Source organism: Convolutriloba macropyga, chromosome 8, assembly GCF_964194025.1.
Source record: "Convolutriloba macropyga chromosome 8, txConMacr16.3, whole genome shotgun sequence".
NCBI lineage: Eukaryota > Metazoa > Xenacoelomorpha > Acoela > Convolutidae > Convolutriloba > Convolutriloba macropyga.
In genome coordinates this window covers 59,224,107-59,250,243 of record NC_134475.1, presented here as the reverse complement: position 1 = coordinate 59,250,243, position 26,137 = coordinate 59,224,107, and the positions used below count along the sequence as shown (strand labels likewise).

Below are 26,137 nucleotides of genomic sequence, written 5' to 3'. Positions count from 1 at the left end.
CGCATCCATTTCAAGTGAGTTCATAAACCACGTGGGATTTGAGGTCTTCATCAAAGCGGGAGTTAAGGCTAGGTAAACACCCCTTAAGTTTCCGAGTGTTGAAAATTGTCTGTACAGGATGAATTTTGTTCGGCTTCTTTACATTCATTAGAAATGTTGCCTCTGTACTGTAATAAAAAGTTTTTGTTTCTCAGTATTTTTTTTGTTGTTTTACGGCTACGCCAGCGTTATATTCTCTTTGTTCTTTCATTTGCTGCTGGTTAATTGTATCCTTGACAATATTCCCTACTCAATGCCTAGGATATTGATTACGTTCCCAATTTTTTTTTCATTTTTTGTCAATGCTTCATGGAACGCTTCCCAATTGCTAGTGCCTCGGAACAGGCGGTGTATTGTTCCCTGTATTCTGCTTTTCTTATGTTGAAACAGAAGAATTATTTGTTTTAGAAATATGTAGCACTAACGTGAGTAATGTAAATGCCATGAGCAAATTTTGGGATCGATGGAGGACGAATTTGTTAACAGGATACATTTAAATGGCGTGTATTCGGTGCGAGAATACTGGGCAACTTTGCCTTGCCTCGAAATATCTTACTTGAGTGAGGATATTCAAAATGCTCTAACCGGGCCAGATCTTGGTTTTCAAAGAATCTTAGCTTCTGAAGGTAATTATTTCAATCCAAGTGGAGAATTATCCTAATCATTAACAGTGAACTTTAACTGCTAGAAATATACAGTGCTTAAATCGTCAAATTAACTGGGGAATAAAATTTTGCTGTTTGCGCAGGAAGTTGTCATGTTTTACAAAGCTCTGGTGATATTTTAAAAGAGGGGGTCTTGCCAGCTGGACAACATTTCGTCTCAAAAATTAGCTTAGTGAAACTACAAAGTCATAGGTCCTGTGGAACGTCGCAAAATTTTAAAGTTTTGCTAGCCGCCTAAATATTAAGCATTACCTAAGAACCAAACACCTCATGTACAAAAAATGCAGCTAAAAAATCTCTGAATCTGAAAAGCGTTGAGAAGGGGATTAAGCTGCACTCACGAGTTAGACTTTGAACTGTAGGTATACTTTGAACTGTGAGCATACTTTTAAACACGCTTTAAGTGGCTTCCTTGTCGATCAATTTGAAGAATACCTTACAATAGACAAATTGGTTCTTTTAAATCTTATTTTATAGTTAGAAGCACATACGAACAGCCTATGCGATCAGTGTATTTAGTTTATAATTATTAACGCATGGTGATTTGATATATTTAACATGCAAGTATTTAACCCAACGATTACGCATTCAGTTTACATATTTCCTACAAAAAAGCAAAATTATTGTATTCAGATCGGAGCTCTCTACTGCCTCATGTGGCTGGAACAAACAACTGGTCACTTGCTGATGAAGGTTTCTACGGTGTGTCCATGTCATTGTATGACCAAAATCCGTTCACTTACAAAATAACTGGTGAGTAAACTAACAGTACAATTTTTGCCAGTTTTATAATAATAATAATAATAATAATAATAATAATAATAATAATAATAATAATAATAAAACACCCACAGATTAGAGGATCTAGTGGTAGCGGCCCCCTTAATTTTTCTGTAACCGACAATTTGTCGCCCGTAAAGAGCAGTTTTGATGCCCAGATTAAGAGTTGTCAGTAAGTTGTCTGATGTTGAACTTCAACGAAAGAGTAGTGTGTACATGGACCATTTTCTGTGATTGCTCCCATTGCAGAAAATAGTGGAATCAAGACCAAAACTTCTATGGGAGCAATCCCCTCGGCTTGATGCCGAAAACTCACAACAACAACAACAACAATTAATGTAAACGTGTCTTTTTTATGCTAAATTTTTGCTTGACCGTTTTTGCGTTTTTGTTCTAGATTCTTTTTTGCGTTTTGGTTTGAAACTAATTGTTGGAACAAAATGAGGTACATTAGACTATTAATATCAACTTTCAAGGCGTTTTGGTTGCGTGTATGACTTGTTTTTAATTCCCTGCGGTTTTTGCTTTAACAGCAAATTTCAGAAATTTGTTTATTTCATGAGTGACATTTTTCTCATATCATTTTGCAACATTGTGGAAGGTATTATTCCCCATTTTTCTTTGATTTGTATTTTTTGCTTTTTCTTTGATTAGATAGGATTAATAAAAGTTGTTTCGACAAACTTCATTACGGACAAATTGACGGTTTTTCCAAAATTTTCCGATCTTGCTTTCGATTGTAAAAAGGTCAAAACTCAGCCGCAAAACTCAAAGTTTGAGAAGAAACTCTTTAAGAATGATAGCAACTGTAGCTCAAATTAGTTGTAAACATTGTTCATAGCTTCACGCCGTCAGAGACCCGGGTTAGGGCGTCGATAAATAATTTTCAATATTGCCGTCAAATAATGGTTTTACATTTCTCATTGAATGCTAAAATGAATAGGGGTGTCTGTTTTTTTGGGATTTTTTGTCGCTAACAGCATTGATCTGGCATCCACAAGCATTGATCTGTTATCAGAATGTTATTTTGAAAGCTGCATTGGGGAAAGGTTGTGTTTGTTTTCCTTTGTTTTTGAAAACTAAGATAGTTATAGGTGAGCGGGATTATCATTGGCCTTGTATCGGTTTTCTCTTCGTAGTCAACATTTTGGCTAAGACCATATGACCACGCTCTCTTCAAATCTGCTCACAATTGTTCACTCTCAATTGTTCACTCTCATTTGTTCACTCTCAATAAAGCGTGTGTTTTGTTCATTAGCGTGATTTCGCGTTATGTGACCTACCTCGCTCTCAAGATGACCTTTCTAATCTCTGATTGATTTTTGCTGACATTAATTCAAGGAGATGTCAACTGAGTATATGTCAATCTAATAGAATTTTATTTAAGGGCAGCAAATAAAAGACACATCAAATATACAATGTGCTCCCAAATCAAAGTACGAAATCTCAGCGATTAGAAAAAATCTGAAATAAAGTTTCTCTTTATTTTTGAGACCACATGTCCACAAAGCTATCGCAGCTATTTTCTGACAACCCGCCTGCTATGCTAGTGTTTGCTGATGCAATTTGACTGAGTTTTATGGGTACTTCAACAACATATTTATAAGTAACTATTTCTCGAAATATATGAAGTAGCAGAATATTTTGGGCTTTTCGTCTTTGAATATTCATGTTTCGTAGTTGCTTGTAGTAATTCATGGTTGCTTGTAGTAGTAGTTAAAACCAATTTTTGTATTTCGAATCACTGACGAGCTGTTTATCCTTTTATATGGATTATTCTTTATTTCCTCTTCTTTAAATGGATTTTTTCAAAAAATTGGTATATACTCTTTCCGTCCATTTTCTGGTTGCCGTTTTCTTTAGAATAGTTCAAAATTCTAGTTGTGATAATCTATTCTTCTTTATATGGATTATTTCAAAAAATTGGTATATACTTTTTCCGTCCATTTTCTGGCTGCCGTTTTCTTTAGAATAGTTCAAAATTTTAGTTGTGATAATCTATTTTTTTTGAGCGTCGAAGCGACATTTGAAAATTTAATTACCTTTGTTTCAGGGCAAGATTCATTATATTTAGTCCATTATAAGGCCTCGCCTCCGCCCGACTGCTATTTTAAGCTAGGTTGATAATGATATCTTGTAACCAGTTTTTGGAAATTAACATCTCAGATGTTTTTTTTTGTTTTTTTTTTGCGCGGGTTTTCTGTTGAGCAGCTCAGATTCTCACTTACATTTTTAGGTCAGATGTATATTTGGTAATTTGAGTTCAAGCTTCGTTTTTCAGACAGTTTTTCTTACACTTATATAGCAAAACTGTTATTTTAAGTATCCTAGGTTAGTTTAAAGTATCTCTTAGTCAACAATGCTTTCAGCTCTTCTTGACGCCTTTTTTTAAATAAAAAGCGTCTCTTATTTTGTTCAAATTAAAAGTTGGTTATCTTTTTGTAATGATTTTAGCAGGACCGTTCTTTGATTAGTAGTTAGGAGTAGTTTGTAGTTTTTTTTTTTAATAAATATCAGTAATTGAAACTCATTAACTAGCAACTTTTTTAGAATTCCTTTTTGAGGTGTACAGTTAGTTGGCTTTTTGATTTAGGTTGGTATTTAATGCGATACATTGTTTTTCACGCGACTAAATTTTTTATTATTCATGTAGGACTGTAGATTTTTTTGGCCTGTTAATTTAATTTCAAATTGCTCTTGGGTCTTGGGGATTCTATTTCGTCATAATTTTTCTTAAAACCACTTGTCAACACTCCATTCAAAGCATCTTTTTGTTTTTTTTTATACTTCTGAAATGAATGCTGTATTCTAAAATTCATGCATGACTTCAGTTTTTGCTCTGAATAAGATATGTTTTTAAAGTTCATAATTCTTGTCCAAATTACTTGTTCAAGTTATATGGAGAAATTGGATAGAAAAAACAACAAATAAGTTTGAGGGAAAATTAAATAGTGAAATGGTTAAATTACACGAGCAAGAAATTACATGTTTTAGTCCAATGGATAGACAAGTTCAAGGTTTAGAATGTATTTACACTTGTAGTATAAGGACCAAGCTATTCATAAGGTTTATAATGTGGTTAATAAAATTTAAACGTTCAACCAAATTTGTTGTGGGTATAAATTTTGAATTTACGTTTTATAGATAAACCCCAAATGACATATGACTGAATTCCAAAACAATTTTACTTTTTTAGAAGGCGGGCTGAAGGTCAGTTGGGGCATTAACACTGATTAGGTCTTTCGGGAATTGGATAATATTTTGAGAGCATTTTAATTTTTAGTTAACTTTTGTGTATGAGGTTCAACTATTGAAAATCTTAAAAGGAAAGAAAGCATTGTGGGAATTAGATGTGCTCAATTTTTGTGGATACCTGAGAAACCGAAGCAAGTAATGATTTCCATAGCAGCTAAAAATTTTTCTTATTTGCCTGTTTATTGCTCCCGTTATGGGTGAAGTTTTTTTTTCCTGCTTAAACGTTACTTAAATTAACTGCTTTCAAACGAAGTTTGTTGCAATTAAGTTTTTACTGTTGGCCTTTATGCAATTTTCCGAATGGCAGATTATTCGTCTAACCATTTCACGTTTTGTCATCCTCGAGAACATAAAATTGCGATGCAGTTTTCTTCAACCTTTACGGTTCTTTGAAACCCATGTTTGTCCCCGCAGACGCACTTAGTTAAACTAGACCCATTCAGCCAGTTTTCAGGTGTCAACCCCCTGGTCCTGTTGTGTGAGAACAATAAAAATTTGCCCGATCTTTGGCGGTTGTTTTGATATATTGTGCTGTTAGCGTTGTTCATAAATGCATTTATTTCAGCTGACCCCAACGCAGACTGTTTCGGTTTGTGTAAACGTGGCAATAACTCGGTGCTAGTAATTTGTGATGGAGTCAATCGCGGCAACAAATCTCGGATGGCTGCACGATCTGCTGCTTATGGTGCTCTTCGATACATTAATGCTCACTGCTTTGAACAGGGCGAACAACCTATGAATACACATGTTAGTCCCTCTTCTGAATTGTTAATAGCCGCCGTCTGCCTCTCAAATGGCTATTATTTAGGCGCTCTCCTTTTTTACCATTCAAAGAATTTGAATTGTATTGGAGCGCTGTCTTTTTACGACTCAAAGAGGAGTATTGGAGAAGTCCTTTTTAAATCAATTTTATTGGAGTGAATTTTGAAGCAGGAAATGAAACACGTGAAAAAATTTTGAGTGATTTTGTTGCTGAACAACATGAAGAGTGGAGTGAAAAGAGAGCGTTTTTTTCATCGCTGTTTTCTAGAGAGTGTGAAATTGAGGTGTGAAACAAAAATTCTGCAAGCGGGCGAAATTTTCACGTGGGACATTTTAAAGCAGTCTTTTTTCAATTTTTTTGGTTGAGATTTTGTTATGACTTTGCTTTAATTTTAGGCTGGTTTTAGTATTGGTTTGAAGGTTTCTGGAAATTCATATAATTTTTATGCTAATTTGGAGGCTTGTCATTTATTTTGCTGATTTTTGGGCTAATTTTTGCAATTTTTTTGACGTTTGTTTTGTGTTACTACCTCAAACGGGCATTGAAAAGACCCCTATGAATAAAGCAATTCTTAGATAACAATTGGTCACCGTTTCGCGGATAAGAAGCATTTTTGTTGAGAAATATGACAAAAAATGGCGAACATTGAAACTATTTTTTTTTTGCAGTTTTTCGTTTTTCCGTTTTTTAGACTCTTAGCCTATTATGACTTGCCTATTGTTTTGCGAGCATCTGGATAACCTATTGTCTGAAAGGATTTTTTTTGGATTTATGTGCTTATGCAATATTTAAAAATTATTAACTTCTAGTTTTTTAGTGCAAGTTGTTTGTAAGAATTTATTTTTCATGATTTGGCTTCAAGTATTTTAAAAAAAGTTCATAAGTAGTATTAGTAGGCACTAATTGTTTTGATGAAGAAGTTTTGGCAGAGATACTTTTTTCGGGATCTCAATTGATGACAAAATTGATGATCTCAATTTCGGGATTGATTCAAAATTGAGGATCTCAAAATTGATTTTCTCAATTTCGGGATCTCAATTTTCTTGTTTTTACTTTTTTATGGCTTTGTTTCACAAAAATCATAAATTAGTGCAGGCTCGTTTTGTCTGATGAGTAGTTGGATGGCGTTTAAGTGGATTTCTACTTTCTTCGAGTTGTTTCCGGAATTCTTCTGGCTATGTTTTTTTTTAAGATGTGTCACACATTTTCATTTTTGAAGTCAAATTGGAGTGTGCTTTTGTTCACGCCGAAACATAAAGTGGAGCGAAAAAGCCAATGGTTTTGCGCCGTGCAATTTTTTCGCTCACATTTTAAAGTAGAGAGAAGATGGTTTTCGAACAAAAATTCGCTTTCTCGCTAGTGGTTTTTTGTTCACATGCGGCAATTTCACTTTGTTTTTTACTGCTTTTTCGATTTTTGATTGGGTTTTTACTAATTCGTTTTTCCAATCCATTCATAGTTTATTCAAGGCCTATTTTTTGTTTGAACCAAATGTCCAATTCTCGCTTGTGGTTTCTTTGTGGAATATGTGGCATTTTGACATTGATTTTCTGTTTTTTTTTATTTGATCTCATTTTTAGAAACGGTTTTCCCAATCACTCATAGTCCCTTCTAGGTCTAGGTTTTTGTTTAGTCAATGAAAATTCTTCGAATTGTACGTCACGACTTGTCCTGTTATGTTTTTTTTAATTCGTTTTACTTTTTGATTACGTTTTAAGTCACGATTTTCACGTTTGGCTTTTACTTCACGCACTGTTTCAAATGAATGGATTTTAAATTCTTTCATGCATTGAATTACGCAATCTATTGAATACGGTCAAAGTCAAAAGAGTAAAACCAAAAGAGACAGAGAGTAAAAATCAAAGAGATAAACAGATAAAGCCCGGTCATTGAGAATTAGTTTGATCGAAGTTCATCGAGTGTTTACTAGCTGATATCGGTATCAAGTTTATTAGCTTTCAGTTTAAAAGCTGAATTAAGTATAGTTTTAGAATCTAACTGAAACTGCTCGCAAAATTAGAACACTTTTTGAAACTAAAAAAAAATCAGTCAATTTCCCTTTTTTCTTCTGTTTCAATCCCGATGTGCATAAAGCTCGTCAACGGCGGCTATTTTCCGGCAATCTGCGTGCTATGCTTTCCCGTTCTTCTTGAAAAAAATTATGCTGAACCTTTCAAAAAAATCAAATGGAAGTTTGTATCCTATATTTTTATCAAGAAAAGTCCCGTGTTCGACCATAATTTGTCACCATTTTTAGCGAAAGTTTAAAAAATTGTTTCTAAAAGTGGGGCTATGCTATTTTGGCGTAAAATATAAGATAAAAAAGTTAAATAGCTTTTGAAAGTTTGATATATTGTTGTTTGACGAGACATACAAGGTATGCCTGGTAATTATCGATCAATTGAGAGCGGTCATCGCCTACGCTCGCTTTTGAGTTGAATTTCTCTCGGTTTTTCTACCGGTGCTTAGTTGCTTACCCTTTCTTGCTGCTGATGGTGTATTGATAAACGTGATTGATTAATTGCCCTCTAGCAAAGTATAAAGCAATTTCGAAAGGAGTTTTCTGACCTGTCCTATTACACCCACCTGTAACCAGTTGATTTTCTGCGATGAGTCCTAAATTTTTGGGTAATCTAGAAGCGTTGAGTTAGTTTGCTAAGCAGCTGAACTAGTTTGCTTGTGGTAATAAGCCTGAACTTAAATCCGCCTGAAGTTCGGCAAAGTCTTCACAAAATTAGTTTTCAACCGCAAAGTAATGGCGAGGCTACAGTTCTCGTGTTATTCAGAGCATTGTCTTGAATGGATAAGAAAATAAACCAGACATCCAATTTGAAAGAAACCTGATAAAACTTTCACAACGCTGCAGATATCTTGGAGTTCAAATAGATTCAAGATGATATTCAAAAATTAATTGAACGTTGTATTGTGCAGAACGGTTACTGGTATTCGCTAGCTATACTTTTTTTGGGATCAAAGACAGTTGAAGATGAGATTAATAGTTGTTAAGTCAATTTTACCATTGCATCTTTCAGTGGGTTTTTATTTCAAATTTGTCTGCAAAAGGATTAAAGCGTATAGATAACCAGATTACGCTGAGTATCAAAGTCTGATGTATGCGACAGAAAAACTACCACTGGAAATAATTACCCTACGATCTCATGGTTGCGGCAAAGTTTATTACTAAAGCATAGTTAGACAGATTTACTGCTAAACGAACATAAAGATGTTTTTGAATCGACTGGTAAGCTCTTTCACATCATACTTTTTACCTAAAATACCAACAACCAAAATGACTTTTATGTTCTTTCATGTTTACTGATTAATAGCCGCTGTCAGCCTCTCAACGGCTATTATTTAGGCGCTCTCCTCTTTTTAAATTTGCTTTACCTTTTGATCACGTTTTGCGTTTTACATAAGTCACGATTTTCATGCTTGACTTCTGACTTAATTCACTGACTTTTTCAACTGAATGGATTTTAAATTCTTTCACGTATTGAATTACGTAATGTAGTTAAAACAGCCAAAGTCAAAAGAGTAAAATCAAAAGAAACGGGAATAAACCGATACAGCCCTGTTATTATGTCATAGTGCACTAGGTTATCAAAGTTAGAGAGATTGCTAGCTGACAATAATATTAAGCTTTCAGTTTAGAAGCTGAATTAAGTATAGTTTAAGAATCTAATTGAAATTGCACCCTAAATTAGAATACTTTTTGACACTGAAAAAAAGAAAAAAAATCAGTCAATTTCTATCTCTTCTTTTTTTCTTTTTCTGTTTCAATTCCAATGTACATCAAGAGCGTCAACGGCTGCTATTTTCCGGCAATTTGCTGGCTATGTTTTGAATTAAGTACAGCATTTATTGGAGAAAATTTTAAAATTTAAACATCTGGTCATAGTTTCTACTGAATATTTTTGCAACCCAAAAAAATATATCGCAATTCGATAGATCACAAAAATATATCGGTTCAATGGCATTTTCGGAGTTTTTTTTCAGTCTGAAGTTTCAAATCTTCTGCCTTAATGGCCGCGCAGCAATTCCTGTTGGCTATTTTTCTAGTTCTGTTTGCCTACAACTCGAGAATTTGAATTTTATGGGATATTGTTATGACTTCAGAATTCTGTTATGACTTGATATTTTCGACGTGAAGAGTAGCTCTGGTACTGTTTCTTCATGAGGTTTTTAATTTTTTTTCTGCTATTAATTGCTCTCGATTACAGTTTGCAGCATTTATTTTAAACGTGAGTTTTGCAAAATTTTTGCTTGACTGTTTTTGCGCTTTTGTTTTACAAAATAGTTGGACTTTTGAATGACTTTCGATTTTCATTTTTGATTGATATGAATTGCTCTCAGTCTGAAATAAAGTTTGGTGCTTGTATAAAAGCGACAGTGGGTTCGTTCGGTTTTTCCGCGCCCATAAATTTTTGGGTCTTTCCCCACTATAGCCCCCTTGAAATTATAGCCCCCATTATGATGATACATTCACCATGATTGGGGGGGGGGGGGCTTAGGTTCTCTGACCACTAAGCTGGGGGCTATATTGCGAAAGACCTTGTGTTTCTATGCTACTCTCCCTCAATATAAAATGTCACCGTCTATCGTTCGAGAGCAATTCATTTGAGATTAGACGGTATATATTTAATAGCCGCCTCAGCTTCTCACTCGGCTATTATAGCGCCCCTATTTTTTACAATTCAAATAATTTGAATTGTATTGGGGCGCTGTCTTTTTTAAGATCTGTTCACACATTTTCGTGATTTTTGAAGTCAAATTGGAGTAGTGATTTTGGTCACGCCAAACAGGAAGTGGAGCGAAAAAACGACGAGTGGTTTTGCGGCGTGAATTTTTTTCGCTCTAATTTTAAAGTAGAGTGAGAAAACTGTGTTTGAACAAAAACACCGTGTGGTTTTTTGTTCACATGCGGCAATTTCACTTTGATTTTTACTGTTTTTTCAATTTTTTGGATCGGATTTTTTTCTAAATGGTTTCCCCAATCCATTCATAATCAGTTCTAGAACTAATTTTCTGTTTAGTCAATGAAAATTTTTTGAGTTGTACGTCAGGACGTGTCATGCAATGTTTTTTTAATTCGTCGAGTAAAAGTTTTTCGCTTTACCCTAGTTCACAGCTTATTCAACTTTTTGCGTGAGATCTTTTTGACTTCTCTAGGCTGGTTTCACTCTTCTCCCATTCTGCTAAAAGTGTTTTTAGACAGCAGTTGCTCAGCAAAGCAATTCAAAATAAACAGAGTCAGTATCAAAAAACGAAATCAGAAATAGAAGCGATATATACCCATAGAAGCCAGTTTTAGTTGCCCGGTACTCCCACTTTGTTCTTCTAAGTCTTAGTTACCATCTCTAATGCTTATTAGTATTGATACTAGCTCCAGTATCGTCTCACTATGAAACAGGAGTATGTTCAACTACAAAATGACATCAATATTTTTGATTATTTTTGTCCCTTCTCTGAATCCCAACCGTGGATATGGGAATCAACGGCGGCTATATTCCGGCAATCTGTCGGGTATGTTTAAATGTCTTTGCAAAATTTTAGCGTAAACTTTTTCGCTTTAGAATGTTTTTTCGGTCTCTCGAGCAAATTGACTGCGGCTGGCCTCTCTATGTGTAGGCTATCTATAGATAAAGACAACCCGTGGCCTGTTTGTGCATTGATACTCTCGGTTTATTTTACCTGAATTAAAACAGATTATAAGATATTTTTCATTATGAAAAGCCTAAAATTTTATATAAAAATATCAAAATTTTTCGACCATGTTGGTCTTTATTTCAATTTTTTGTCGTACTGAATTTCATTTTTCTTGAAACTCAATAATCTTACTTTTTGTCGTCAGTTTACTTTATCAGTTAAATACAAATGGTGCCCAATGTAGTTTCATTGCTCACGTTAATTAGGTATGTCCAATAATGAGCCGTGGCTGCCCCTTTTAGTTCAGCATTTTCGCATTATGAGCATCACTGTTTTTTGACCAAATTTATTTGAGAAGCGTATATTGTGAGCAGCTGAATTGCCTACCATAGAAGTATACCTACAGTCTACGCAATATGCTATGGAGGTTATACTTGTCTATGATCCGTCAGTCCAGTTGCCCGGCCGAAAACAATTTACAATTTGTGTGAAATGTTTTATCTCAATTTTAAGTTTCATCCTTTATTGGTATTTTGAGACTTACAGCTCTACTTACAGCTCTATACAGCTCTATTTGGGATAGCTCAATGTCGAAACAGTTCGAGCAAAGGTGTCCTCTAAAATACTTTCCAATAATAGATTGGAAGCAAACTTTTTGGAACCAAAATCCTATTATTAACAGCCGCACAGCGATAGCTGGGGCTATTATTGTGCTTCTATTGGTTTTTTTACAATTCAAAGAATTTGAATTGTATTGGGGCGCTGTCTTTTAAGATCTGTTCACACATTTTCATGAATTTTGAAGTCAAATTGAAGTAGAGATTTTGGTCACGCCGAAACTGGAAGTGGAACGAAAACGCGAGTGGTTATGCGGCGTGAAATTTTTTTGCTCTAATTTTAAAGTAGAGTGAGAAAACCGGTGTTTGAACAAAAAAATCTCTCGCTAGTGGTTTTTTGTTCACATGCGGCAATTTCACTTTGGTTTTCTGCTTTTTTGATTTTCCCACTCCATTCAAAGTTCAATCTAGGCCTAGTTTTTTGTTTAGTCAATGAAAATTTCTTGAATTGTACGTCAGGACTTGTCCTATGTTTTTAACTTCGTCAAACAGATTTTTGTTTCGTCTTACCCTGACTTTTTTGTTTCGATTTGTTTCGTCTGACCAGTGACTTCTACTGCTTTGCAGTTGAAATTTGTCTGCCTGACGTCATATCTGCTTTCAGGTCGATTGCGTGACTTATCTGACTCAAAAAAATTTACTTCAACTCACTTATGGAACTTTATTTCATGAACATTTACCGGTTAAAGATAGATAGTGTGCATCTAAGTAGTGCCAAACTTATATGCCCTATTTCTTGAGTATTAGTCTTGAGTTTTTGATTTCGAAAATCAATTTTGAAAATGCTCGTTTAGGACTTTTCCTTATAGACCGTATGCGTATCATAAAACTGACAGTACGTATCTAACCCAAAAAATCTAGTAGTCTACTAGAAGACTTTGGTCGATCTGCCTATCTTGTTTCTTTAGTTGTTTCAATGCATGGAAGGCCACAAGAGTATCGCGGCTATTTTCCGGCAATCGCAGGCTATGTTTTGATAGCAGCGAATAGAGGCAGCAAAAACTTTAACAGATTTTTAATCAAAACATAACATCAGCCTTCAATGAAAAGACGATTTTTTTTGGTCTGTCTTAACTTTTTTTTGAGATTGCAGATCTACAAAGCTATTGCGGCTATTTTCTGACAATCTGCCAGCTATGTTCTTTATAGTGTTGTTTTTGATATTTCAGGATATATTTGCTCTTCTGAAAGAGGCCTTGATGGCAGCCCACGCTTGTGTGTTGAAGAACGTGCATTGGTGCACTACAATCTGTATTGCGTTCATAGTGCCTTTGGCCTCTGATCCCAACACACATGCAGTTTGCACCATCAATGTGGGAGACAGTTACGCGTTCCTCGCAAGGCGTCTAAAAGAGGACAACAGTCAAGCTAACTTCCAAGGAGATGTAGAAAATCAGGAACAATTCTTAATAGAGGTAAATACTCCAAAGCGTACTTTCAAACAATTTTTATTGACTACGATAGCCCAGCGCAGCTGTTATTGGCCTTCGCATGGTTTTTAAACTCGGAAAGGAGTTATGGTGATCTGTTTTTTAAACATTGAAACAATGTTTTTAATAAATCAAAGCTGCACGTGAAAACCTACATCAATCAGCAGTTTACTGTACGTTTGAAGGCATTTTTGACCATTTTAAATGTTTTAAACTAAAGTATGTAATTGCTCTCAAACGAAGTGTTTGGATTGTATTGGTGTGCTCTTTATAAGGCCTGCACTTATTTCGGATTTTTCACCCCAATGAGAAGTCAAATAAAGTAGGGCTTGCAATCAAGCTGGAGCAGTAAAATCGCGCAGTTTTGAAGCGTGCTTTTTGAAGCGTGTTTTGATTGCTATTAATATGACACATGTGTTCTCATTGCGCCGGTTCGCAATTGATTGAATTCATGGACGTGCAGTTCGTGCTTATTTATGACTCCGACTCTTTGTTTTCATTAAATATTAATAAATTTTGGATGTTCGTGCTTTTTTATGTCTATTTCTGTTGTCTCGGCATTTATATCATTTATGGATTGTCTTATTGGATGATAATGAGGCATAAAGGCAACGCCCCCTTTCTTAGCTACACCTCCTCAATATAAAATTGCACCGTCTGTCGTTTGAGAGCAGTTTGTCTGCCCTTAGTCGGTTTGTTTAATTGTTGTCTTTTGGAATGTTTTTTTTTGTCTCTCGAGCAATTTGACTTCTCCGAAATATCATTGAGATAAACTGGTAAAAAGGAAGGACCTCAAGTCAGTGTAGCTCTTTAAACGTTGCCGACGAACAGAATTTAATGGTGTGAAGGGTAATTCGGTAGTTTTTCCACGCACTTTTTTTCTTCCCTATCCCCTTTCCCAGTGCGGCTGGCCTCTCTGTGTTGGCTAGCTATAGACGAAGCCAAACCGTGGCCGGTTGTTTGAGAGTAGTTTGCATTGATTCGTTCGGTATATTTCACCAGAAATAAATCGGGTCAATTATCAGCTGTTGCTTGAATATTGATCAAACTAGCATCTCTTTCAGAAAAGTCATTCAACGGCACTCTTGATCGAATTGAAATAAAATCCTTAAAAACCATTTTGACTGTTCAATTGCTCTCAAACGATGTATTTGGATTGTATTGGTGTGCTCTTTTTAAGATCTCTGATTTCGTTTTTTTACGCCAATGACAAATCAAATAAAGTAGTGATTCTAATCAAGCTGGAGCAGTAAAAGGAGCGATTAATCGAGCAGTTTTGAAGTGTTCTGTTTTCAAAGCACCACTGCAGTTTGAATTCTCTTTTCGGTTTTTCTTCTATCGAGTGCTAATAATATGATTCATTTGTGTTTTCCTTGCATCGGATCGCAATTGATTGAATTCGACACTACTTGTGAGTTTTTTCGTTGACACATATTCGTGAGTTTTTTCATAGCTATATGCTGAGCTATATTGCGGTGCTCTTGGTTTTTTTGTTTCGTCGTCTGACGTTTTTTTTTGTTTTACATTTTTTTCTGGAACATTCTGTCGCTTCACGTTTTCAATCACTCTTTCACGCTTGATTTCTTTTTTTTCGCGTGACCTAAATTGCTGAGATTCAGAATTTTTGACTGTTGCTAAAACAAAGGTGTTTGTAATATAAGAGAGCATAAGGGACATGTAGCCTAGTGGTTAACGGAGCCGTTTCTTACGCCGGGTGTTGAGATTTCGAACCTCTGCGTCTTCAAGTTTTTGCACCCAAAATTGTTCTCAAATTATACCCCATTTGAATAAAAGTTGGCCGCGATATTTTTTTTTCAAATCTGTTTCTATCTATTTTACGGTACGGCACGCAAGTCTTCTTTCGCAGCTATTCCGGCAATCTGCCGGCTATGTTTTATTTTTAGCGCTATTTTACTAGCGTTTTACTAGCGCTATGACTACTTCTCAGCATTTATATCATTTATGAAAAGTCCCATTGGTTGATAATGAAGTATAAATGCACCTAATTAATGACGTGTTTTCTTGTCTAGGTGTTTTATTGACTTTGACACTTTATTTGCTAAAGTTTTTAGTGAATTTTGGGTTTTGGGACTTTTTCTTGTACTTTTGTTGTCTTTATCATTTAAACTTATTAATGACCGGTCTCATAGTTTACTAACAGGGAATATTTAAATTGATTTTGTTTCAGTTCAAAAATATTGATTCTATGACTTTCACTCTTTGTCTTTAGGAAATATTGAGTTATGCGAGTTTTTTAGAACATTTTTATGTCTTATCTCGTAGTCTCATTAATGACTGATCTCATTTCTGGCTCAGCTAAAGATGCCTAGATTAATTGATTTAATTGGTTAAGTTCAAAGCTAGTGCTCTCTATAACTGTTCGTTTTCGAAAATTATAAGCGATTTGTTGAGCTTCGATAGTATTTGTTGAACTTATTCATGTTCCCTTAATCTCATTAATGGCGGATTTCGTCTGTTGCAACTGAGAAACATGGAAATCTCATTAGTCGCTTGCGTTCATATCATCTTTTTTATGATTTTAGCGGTTCATCTTCAAAAAATGAAAGTTTATTTCTAGTCACGTGTTTTTCCTGTGGTCTTGTTGCTTATTATCAAAAACTCCAATTCTTATGGAGCTTCTTGTGCGACGCAATTTTCTTCAATTTGTTGGCTCTAACTTTTGGCTAACATGATTTTTATCGACTGAGATGCCGTTTGTTTTCGACAAGTTCACACTCTCATTAACACATGCCGTTATCCTTAGCCACATCACATCATAAAACTTCAGAAGTAAAAAACTTTTTAGTGGTTCTAATGGCTGAATAAGGGACAACAGAACCACAAACGAGACATTCACAATTTCACTATTGTGAATGTCTTGTTGTGGTTCTGTTGTCCCTTATTAATTGCTCTCAAACGAAGTTTGTAGCAATTCTATTAGTCCTTTCGGTCTTTTTTATGCACTTTTTCGCTTGACCGATTTTTCGTCTGACGCTGTTGACTTTTCGTCTTCAAAAACGGGATAAAGAGGTGGCGCCAAGCGGGCATTATGTAATCTAATCTTAGAGCCTTTCAGCTCTGTTTCAGTTCAAACTGTTTTGGAGACTTATACTTAAGGGCGGTTCTTACAGGTTGGAGACCCCCCTCCACTGTTAACCCCCCCCCCCCCCCAATATTACCCGCACCCCCCTGCGCGCTATTACCCCACAGCCCACTGTTGCCCCACCCCCAACCACCCTATTTCTGCTCTCAACCACCATATTCCCTATTACACCCCCCTTTCTAGCTGATGAACAACCGCTCGCTAAAAATACGCATATTTATATTTTGCAGAATTTTTTTCAAGCTTTTTGAAAATTTTTTGATTTTCATCAGTCCTAGGTGTCAAAAAACCTCCTCTAGGTTTCAATAATAGGTTACTGCATAGTTTATAGTGGTAATGGATTGGTTTCAACATTTTAACATCACGAATCATAGCATTTTTTAAACAAAACTGGCATTTTCCAACTTTTTGACATTTATTTTTCCTTATTCAGGTCTTTCCAGACCCAGGGGCCAGAAAACCTCTTAAGTGGTTTCATAATAAGTTGCTGACAAATTTTTATTGGCCATGGAATGGTTTTTCAACTATTTAATGTCACAAATTGTGGCAATTTTTTAAATAAAACTTGCTTTTTTTCAAGTTTTGTCGATTTTTAAGGTATTTTCAGCCTCAAAAACCAAGGAACCTCCTCTATGGTTTGAAAATAGGTTACTGTTTAATTTATAGATGTAATAGAATGTCTTGCAAGATTTTAACGTCACGAATTTTAGCATTTTTTTTAGAGTTTTTGCCATTTTTTTCAAGTTTTTGACATAGTCATTGTTCAGGTTTTGAGCCTCATTTTTTAAAAAAAATTTGAAAGTGTTTCGTGTTTTTCGACTTTTTCTGCCTCAAAGGCCGTGGGACCTCCACCAAGGTTTGATAATAAGCTGCCGCATAGTTTCTAGAGTTAATGGAATGGTGATCAATATTTTTTATCACTCCAGTTATAGTAATTTTTGGATGTAATTTTATTCTTTTTCAAATTTCCAGAAAGTTTTTGTTCCAAGTGTATGGATCTTTATGAGCCATTGAAACTATTTCAGGCTTGAAACGGATACTGGATAGTCTCTTGAGATAATGAAATGGTTCTTAATATATTATCGTGAATTTTAGCAAGATTTTGCTAAAATTGGCAATTGTTTCCGAAATTTTTCAATAATTGTGTCCTTTTTTCAATAGTCCGAGTTTATTGACCATTAGTGGCCAAAAAAAACTTTAGGTCTGGGAGAAGGGTTACTTGACAGAACCTTCGAGAAAAAAGTGTGAACTTTACTGCGAAGTTGAAAACTTTAATTTTGCCTTTTTCACTTTTCTATATGATTTATTTACTAACAAGCCTAGGAAATTAGAAGATGCATAGTCGAATCCCATGATTGAAAATATTCCTAGCTCTCTCTCTCTCTCTCTCTCTCTCTCTCTCTCTCTTCTCTCTCTTTTTTCTCTCTGCTGATTGGGGTTTATTTCTTTCGCTTTTCGTTCACGTTTTATCTCTCGCATGCTCTCTTTCTTTCCTTAACTCCTTTGTTGATGCCGCACTTCAACTGCTGTTATATGGCCTAATGTCATCATCTCTGATCCTCCTTAACAATGAGTTATAGAAATGTTTTTATCATAAATGACTTAACCGGCACTTTTTAGGAAATCATTTGTAATTGCTCTCAAAAGCAGTTTGTAGCAAATATATTAATCCTGTTTGTCTCTTTTATGCAACTTTTCGCTTGGCCGATTTTTCGTCTGACCCATTTGACTTTCTTCTTAAGAAATGGGACTACGAGGTAGCGCGTAGTTTGCATTAAGATCTCTTAGAGTCGTTCAGCCCACTAATCTTCAAGCATGCCATTAACAGAATGTGAAGGGCGGTTCTTATAAATTGATCCCACACCCCCACCTACCGCATCCACATCAGTCCCCCAATCGACTTTTGCACCCGCGCTGCGCTCACCTTAATGCCCTTCAATTAATCGAAAGCTAGCCTCACAAAACCTTGGCTAGCTACTGACGAAGCCAACCGCTCGCCGGTCGTTTGGGAGCAATTCGCCCAACGTTAGTCGGTTATGTTTGAGACATTAGAACCGCTAAAAGGATTTTTCTTTACTTCTGAAGTTTTATGATGAGATTTGGTAAGGATTACGGCGTGTTAATGAGGTTAGTTTAATTTGACGCCACGGGTTTTCAAAGATTTTCTGATTTTTGCCATTTTCTTCTGTTTTTACCTCTTTTTGCTTTGTCATTGCAACCCACAAGATTGTTGCTTTGTGTACCCATTCTAAGGATGCGTAGAGTCATTTTTCTAAAAGTGTTGTTGTTGTGATTCCTAAAACAATAAATCTTCAATAAAAAAATTTCTGATTGTTTTTATATTTTGTTCGTATTTGCCCATATAAGGTCACCGGCTTCGCTTACTGTGTTAGCCACGAAATGACTTTGCTCTCTCAAATTGGTCTTTGGTATTTTCAATTGGAGGAGTAGAGGTCAATTGAGTATATCTCATTGAAGGTTATTTTGAAACTGCAGGTCTCTGATTCTATCGCAGATATTTTCTGACTGCTATGTCTGTAAATCTGATACACTTCAAGAAATGCCATCCTCCCTCAGCGTTTATAGTTTCGTATTGTTACCTTTAGGAGTTGACAATCACGAGCCATGACTTCTCAAAGGACGTTGGACGGGAGACAGGAGGTGCGATTGGACCAGTGACACCTAGTGATGAGCCACTGCTGAGCAATCTGACATACTCAATGGCTTATGCTCAACAGGGTGACATCGTGTTCCTGACAACAGACGGGGTATCTGATAACTTCGACCCAGTTGTGCAGAGGTTGCAGAGTATAACACGAGCTGATTCAGACGGCGGCCAAAACATTGCAGTGGTGAGTACACCTGCAATCTCTCCCAGCAGCACTTTTCCCTTAAGCTCCATTTCATGTTTTCTCAAGATGTTTAAAATTTGAACGTCGACCTCTCCTATTAATAACCGCCGTCAGCCTCTCGACGGCTATTATTTAGGCTCTCTCATTTTTACGACTCGAAGAAGAGCAACAGAGAAGTGTCTTTTTCTAGCCGCAAACCATAGCTGGGGCTATTATTGGCCGTCTCTTGGTTTTTTGCAATTCAAAGAATTTGAATTGTATTGGGGTGCTGTCTTTTTAGAGTATTGGAGAAGTGTCTTTTTCAAATTTTTTTGAAGACAAATTTCTTAACCTATTAAGTCTTGCCTTTTGTTTGCGAGCATTTCATTTCTCTATTTGCTCAAAGAATTTTTTTTGGTCTCGTGTCCTTGCAAAATTTTCTTAAAAAATCATTTATTATAGCTGCGAAGCTGTAAGCTGAGCGTAGCTATATTGCGGTGCTCTTGGTTTTTTTTGTTTTGTCGTCTGACGCTTCATTTTCGTTTTACATTTGTTCTAGAACATTCTGTCTCGTCACTGCTTAAATGGCTTTTTCGCGCTTGATTTCACGCTTTCTGCGTGACCTAAATTGCGGTTATTCAGAAACAGAATCTGTTCCTAAAACAAAGTTGATTGTAAGAAAACAGATTGTATGGCCCGACAGCCGAGTGGTTAAGGCGACTGGCTGTTAATCCGGAGATCGCCGGTTCGAGACGCGACAGGGAAAATTTTTTTATAGGCGGCGGCGATAACTATTATCAACTCACTTCTATCTTTTTCCATCTGTATTTTACGGCACGCATCTATTTCGCAGCTATTCCGGCAATCTGCCGGCTATGTTTTTGCATGTTTAGTTATTTTTTGAATTCTGTATGTACTTTTCTTTGAAGTTTGGGTGGATGTATATGATTAAAATTAGTTGTTTCACTTGTTTTGGCTGGTTTTGATTGTTGTGATTATATTTTGAGCTGTTTTTGTTGACGATAGTTGATTGAAAATTTTGTAAATGTTGACCGATTTTCGTCTTTTTTTTTGCTCAATTTTGCACATGTCTTCTGAATTTGTGGTTTTTCTTGTTGAATCTGCATTTAGAGCTCTTCTAGAGGTGTTGCTCCTGAAATGCCACTTGAAGCTAAACAAGAGACTTTTCAAGAATTCAAATAATACAAATTTCTTTGTTGTTTTCCGTTCTTTACATTTTTTGTTGTTTAATTAATAGCCGCCCTCATCTTCTCAGCCGGCTATCATAGCGCTCCTAGTTTTCTTTTACTTCGTCGAACTTTATTCGCTTTACCCATTTTGCAGCTTTTTCGACATTTTGCGTGAAATCTTTTTGAGTTCTCTGGGCTAGTTTTACTCTTCTGTCATTCTGATCAAAGTCCTTTTAAACAGCAGCGGCTCAGCAAAGCAATTCAAAATGAAGAGAGTCATTATAAAAAATCAAAGTCAGAAATAGAAACGGGATAAACCCATAAAGCCCATTTTTAGATGCCCGGTACTTGAACTTTGTTCTCATATTTTTTAGTTACTATCTATAATGCTTATTGGTATTGATACTAGACCCTGTAGCCTCTCACTGAGAGACAGGAGTATGTTCAATTGCAAAATGACATCAAAATAAATCGCACTTAAAAATGTTTTTATACAAAAACCAATTTTTGTTGATATTTTCTTTTCTTTCAATCCCAATAGAGTTATGGGAATCAACGGCGGCTATTTTCCGGCAATCTGCCGGGTATGTTTTGAATCTGCCAGGGGTTGGGTGGGTGAGTGTTTGACCAGAAGTAGTAATAGCAGTTTTTTTCAAAATAAGGGGACGAACAATGTTAGCAATATCGCGATAATTTGTAGCTAAATTTTGTAGTAACTTGGTAGAAAATTTTTTGATATTCTCTTTCTTTTCCCTATCCTCCGTTTTCTCTACATGAAATGTTGTTGATTTTTTTTGTAAATTTGGTAGTCGTTTTTTCAATGTGGGTAGTCGTTTATTGAATGACAACTAAGTGTGTCGCATTGTCTTTTGTCAGTAGTTGTTTTTGAGTCGTAACTAACAAAAATTCTTTATTAGATGCTTTTATTAGCTTTTGAGATACTTTTACTTTGTTTGTTTTCCTGTTATTCCTTCAAAATGATTCGTATTATTAAATTTGATCTTCATTATGTCAGTTAGGTTGGTCAATTTTCTCCTTCAAGTCGTTTCCGGGATTTTCCGGCTGTTTTAAAGAGCTGTTTACACATTTTAATGATTTTTAAATTCAAATTAAAGTTTTGGTCTCATCGCAATAGGAAGTGGAGAGAAAAGGCGAATGTTTTTGTAGCGTGCATTTTTGCTCAAATTTTAAAGCAGAGTGAGAAAGTAGTGTTTGAACAAAAATTTTCTTTCTCGCTAGTGGTTTTTTGTTCACTTGCGGCATTTTGACATTGCTTTTAACCGTTTTTCTTTCAATTTTTTCAAATCTGATTTTAGTCTAAACGGTTTTCTCAAGTCAATCATAGTCCATTCATGGTCTAATTTTTTGTTGAGGCCATGAAATTGCTTTGTATTGTGTCGGGACTTGTCCTGCTATGTTTTTTTGTCCTCAAGATTTTTGTTACGAAACTATGAGGTCACAATCTCTTTAAATCTGCTTTTTTTTCCATTCGTGCATGCAATTTGAACCGAATTGCGTGCTCGCTTTTCACTTTTAGTGGAGAGAAGTTTTTTCGTTTGCGTAATTGTTTTTTTCACACGTCACTTACCTCGCTCTCAAACATGACTTCCTCACTCTGAAATCCACTTTTCATTACTTTTATTCTCATAGCTACGGTCAAATGTGTGTGGCAGTCTAATTGAAGGTTTTTTAAGAGCAGCTAGTTGAAGCAGCAATAAGTTATGCAGGCTCTTAATCAAAATATAACATCTCGGTTTTGGTCTGTTTTTTTACTATCTTTGAAACTGCAGATCAAAGCTATTGCAGCTTTTTTCTGGTCATCTGCCAGCTCAACAAGTTCATCATTTTTATTTAAGTGGATTTTGAAGATTGAAATGTAATGCGTGAAACGAGTGGTTTGGGCGTTGAAAAAAGTTGAAGAGTGTAGCGAACACTGGTTTTGATACTACTGTTTTGAATGCGAGAAATTGAGGTTTAAAACAATTCTTTTAGCGAGTGCGTACGGTTTTTCTGAGCATTTCCATAATTTTTTGTTAGGTTAAGATATTGATTAAATATTTAGGCGCTATTTTATAAGGAAGATTTTTGACCTTTTCTTTTCAATGAAAAGTCAAATTGTAGTAGTGATTATAATCAGACTGGAGTAATAAGAGGAGCGAAAAGCGAGTGTTTTAAGGTGTGACCTTTTCCCAAACTTCTTTTAAAGCAAATTGAGAAACTGTGTTAAAAAAGATTCCGTTTTTTGAAAGCATTTTTTTTCACGTGCGGCAATTCGACCTGATTTTCTCGTTTTTGTACGATTACTTTTAAGAGGTGATTGATACTCGTGTTTTAATAATGTATAGTTGAAGTTATTTAAAACAAGAAAAAGGCAACTTGTTGTTTTTTAAGACTTAGCAATGGCTCACATAAGGTATTTAATTTCTTTTTACTAATTTGAATAAAAATATAACGGTTTTAACGAATTTGACACAACGTGTTTTCAAAAATTAGCAATGAATCCAGAAAACAATCAATTTTTCAAAACAATTGTAAAAGCCAATAAATTTATTAGCAATAAACTGAAGCCCTTAACTTGATTCAATTATATCATTTAGTCTATTCAATTTTTAAAACAAGTGTCTAAGTCATGAAAGCTGTTAGCTATGAATCAAAACAGTTAAATAGATCCAAACATAACTCATTAGAAACCTCGGGACGTGCCAATAGTGAGACTAAAAGACAGAACAATAAAGAAATCAAAAGAACTGGCAAAATAAAAAAAATCTGATAATTATCAAAGAAAAGTTTTGTCAAACTCGTTAAAAACTCCACTTTTGTATTGAAAATTTTGGATTAGCCCTTAAATGGCTAACGAAATGTTCAAGGAGACCAATCAAAAATAAGCCTATGTGACAGAATATCAAAGAAACGACAGAGGGTGGCAAATAAAAAAAATATTTTTGAAAGCAAGTCGTGTCAAAATCGAAAAAAGTTAGTTATGAGTAGAAAATCGTTAGTTTGATGAAAATGTGACTCACAAGAGAGCCACTTGTGCTGTCCACAATGACATTTCGCGGATGTCTTGGTGTGATTTTTTAAAATTATCGTTGATTGTTCTTTTAAGGTGATTGATTGTATTGTCTTCAGTTTGTTCAATTCTTTGAATTGTAATTCAGAAATGGTCCTGCTGCTTTTTATTTCTTATCAGGTCAAAAGGTAGTTAGTAAGTGATAGCTTTTTATTCTCCTATTATACGAATCAAGATAAATCTTAACTCAATTTACGCGCAGCACGATAACTGATAAAAATGCGCATAACTTTTAATGATTCTGTCTTAAAAAAGAACGCCGTCAGTTAAATCTCTTTCTAATAAAATTCATGCTAATGCATTTCGACCATTTTCCGGCAACAATGTCATCTTCGAAAAATTTAGAAACACACTCTTAGTTTTTCTGAAAGAACTCAACTTTTCAGTTGGCAGCTGTTTTTCGGCATCTGTTGGCAATGTTTAAAAATTGCCTCATATCAGTCAATCAATAATTCTTATCTGAAGTACATCATTTCATGGTTCGAATCCCGGCGTGGTCTATTTTGCACCCATAAAGAAAAATTTCTAGGCTACAGCCCCTGGATTAAATTGCCTCGCCTGTCGTGCCAGAGCAGTTCTTCCGACATTAGTCGGATTATATTTCAATATATCCAATGTGCATGTCTACCGCATACCGTGATTCTATTTCTTTACTCAGTGGATATCATGTTGATTTTTCTTAGGATGTGAATTCTCTGAACTTGAAGGATCGACATGCAGTATCCCTGCAGTGCATGCAAGTGGCCCTCAACAGCTTCTCACACAGGTCGGGCGAGACCTTAACTGCGAGCAGTCTATGTGGAGAACTGATGCGACATGCTCTGTTGATGAGCCAAGACAAGCGAGCCGTGCTCGAGGATCCGGACATCTATTCTCAGATCTCCATTCTCAATCGCAAGTCTATCGAAAAGGTCCAAAAGTCACCAGAGGTCAAAAGTTTGCTGGCAAACACTCGTGGTAAAATGGACCATGCATCTGTATGTGCAGTCACAATCGCTCATCAGCCACCGCAAAAGGCGACAATCAATAAGCTATCAAAACAACCTTCAAACAGTGAGGGCGAGTCTTTCTCGTTGCGACGTTTCACTTCCTTCAGCAAAAACGGAGCTAGAAATTATAAAAAGAAGCGAGCGTCTAAGTTGTCGCTGCCTTAATACTATAACTTAACTCATTCGTTACTTAAATTCATGGCTTTCGTTAAAACTAATTGTTGAAAATGCTAGAATTTACTAATCTGAGAAATATTTTGGGTGCAGTTGTCTACGGCAGTAGTGTTAGTTAAATGAGAATGCATTGTCATTATCACATTTGTCAAAATAACTTAAATTAAAATTATTTTGTTTATACTGGGTAAATTAAATTTATTTTTATCATATCACTTTTTGCTGCCCCAGCAGACCAATTTTGAGAGTTATAGGGAGTTATATCTGATGAATGGAAAAAATCGTACCTGTTGTTTTTGAAAATCTAGGCGCATTCAAATATTTACCGGTAGCAGGTTATTGCTGTAAAAGATTGTTTCGTAAAATGGAGAGTTTTGGTCCTGTTTTTATCAGCAGAAAACGTTTAGGGTGCAAACGCTGGAAGGCGCGTTTACGAGGAGCAAAAAAATTTGGAGTTCTAAATCGAAAGGCGGTTGATGATAAATTAGCATTCAGTTAAAGACAAAGGTGAAATCGATGAAGCGAGCTAGAGAATCAAGGCATAGAGTGTGAGGACAAATGTAAACGACAGAAGTTACACAATGCATCAGTTGACTGATTAATCTGTCTTAAAGATGATACGCAATTTCAAAATTGGCGTTAACCCGTTGCAGATTTAATAAAATAACCACAAAAAACAGGAAGCAATGGAAAAGACTGAAGTACGTCCACGTAACGTATCATGTGTTGATAGAAGTGTTGACCAACCAGAATGCAACAAACAAATCCCAATGAATTCAAATTTTTCAGCCTTCTGGCTGCAAATTGCCAATTTGGCGAGGTGGATTTAATGTTTATTATAGCTGCGAAGCTGTAAGCTGAGCGTAGCTATATTGCGGTGCTCCTGGTTTTTTTTACGACTCGAAGAGGAGTATTGGTTTTCTTAAGGTTTTTTTTTTACCGGAAGTACTATTCGTTCAGACGATGTTTTGACCTAAAAGCGAAAGCGAGTAAAATTGCAGTGTGAACTATTTTTTTCTGAGCGAGAGAAGTTTTTTGATCATGCGCTGCGTATAGTGAATGACTTTTTGACATTGAAATGTAGTTTTTGACTGAATGGCACATATAGATAACCGTTTTTAGCCGTTTTTTCGTCTAAGTGGCCTAGTTTTTTTGCTTGTAATTTGGTTTTTTGTAGAAATAATTTTTAATCGATGCTATGTTGAAATGTTAACCCCAGAAATTGATAATACAGTATTTTGCATAGCCTGAAATTGCGTTTCAAATGCGAAATTGGCACATATTTCATGATTTTTTAGTTAATTTTTGGCTTTTTTTTCTATTAATTTTTTCATTTTTGGATCTTTTAGCTGTTTTTTGTCAAAATTCAGATAATATGGCAACTTCCCTTTGATAATTCATATACTCAATGCCTCTTTCTACCTCGATGAAGATTTTCATAAAATTGTACATTTGCTAATCCGATTTTCGGAGTTTTTTACCAATTTTTTTTTCAGTTTTTTGTTTGTATTTTGCTTTTAAATACTAGAAATAGTATTTTGCGGAACAGGAGGGACTTTAATTTCGTTTCAATAAAAATGCAATC

The 26,137-nt window shown here is 35.4% G+C and overlaps 1 protein-coding gene across 1 annotated transcript; it reads left to right on the top strand.

Moving 5' to 3' along the window:
- Positions 1-434: 434 nt before the first annotated feature.
- On the top strand, positions 435-24,767 carry LOC142344880 (uncharacterized). Its single transcript, XM_075396924.1, has 6 exons — positions 435-665; positions 1,338-1,457; positions 5,305-5,486; positions 12,935-13,180; positions 18,905-19,150; positions 24,073-24,767. Exons 1-6 carry the CDS (start codon positions 503-505, stop codon positions 24,541-24,543), a joined length of 1,428 nt encoding a protein of 475 aa, XP_075253039.1. The 5' UTR covers positions 435-502; the 3' UTR covers positions 24,544-24,767.
- The last annotated feature ends 1,370 nt before the right edge of the window (positions 24,768-26,137 follow it).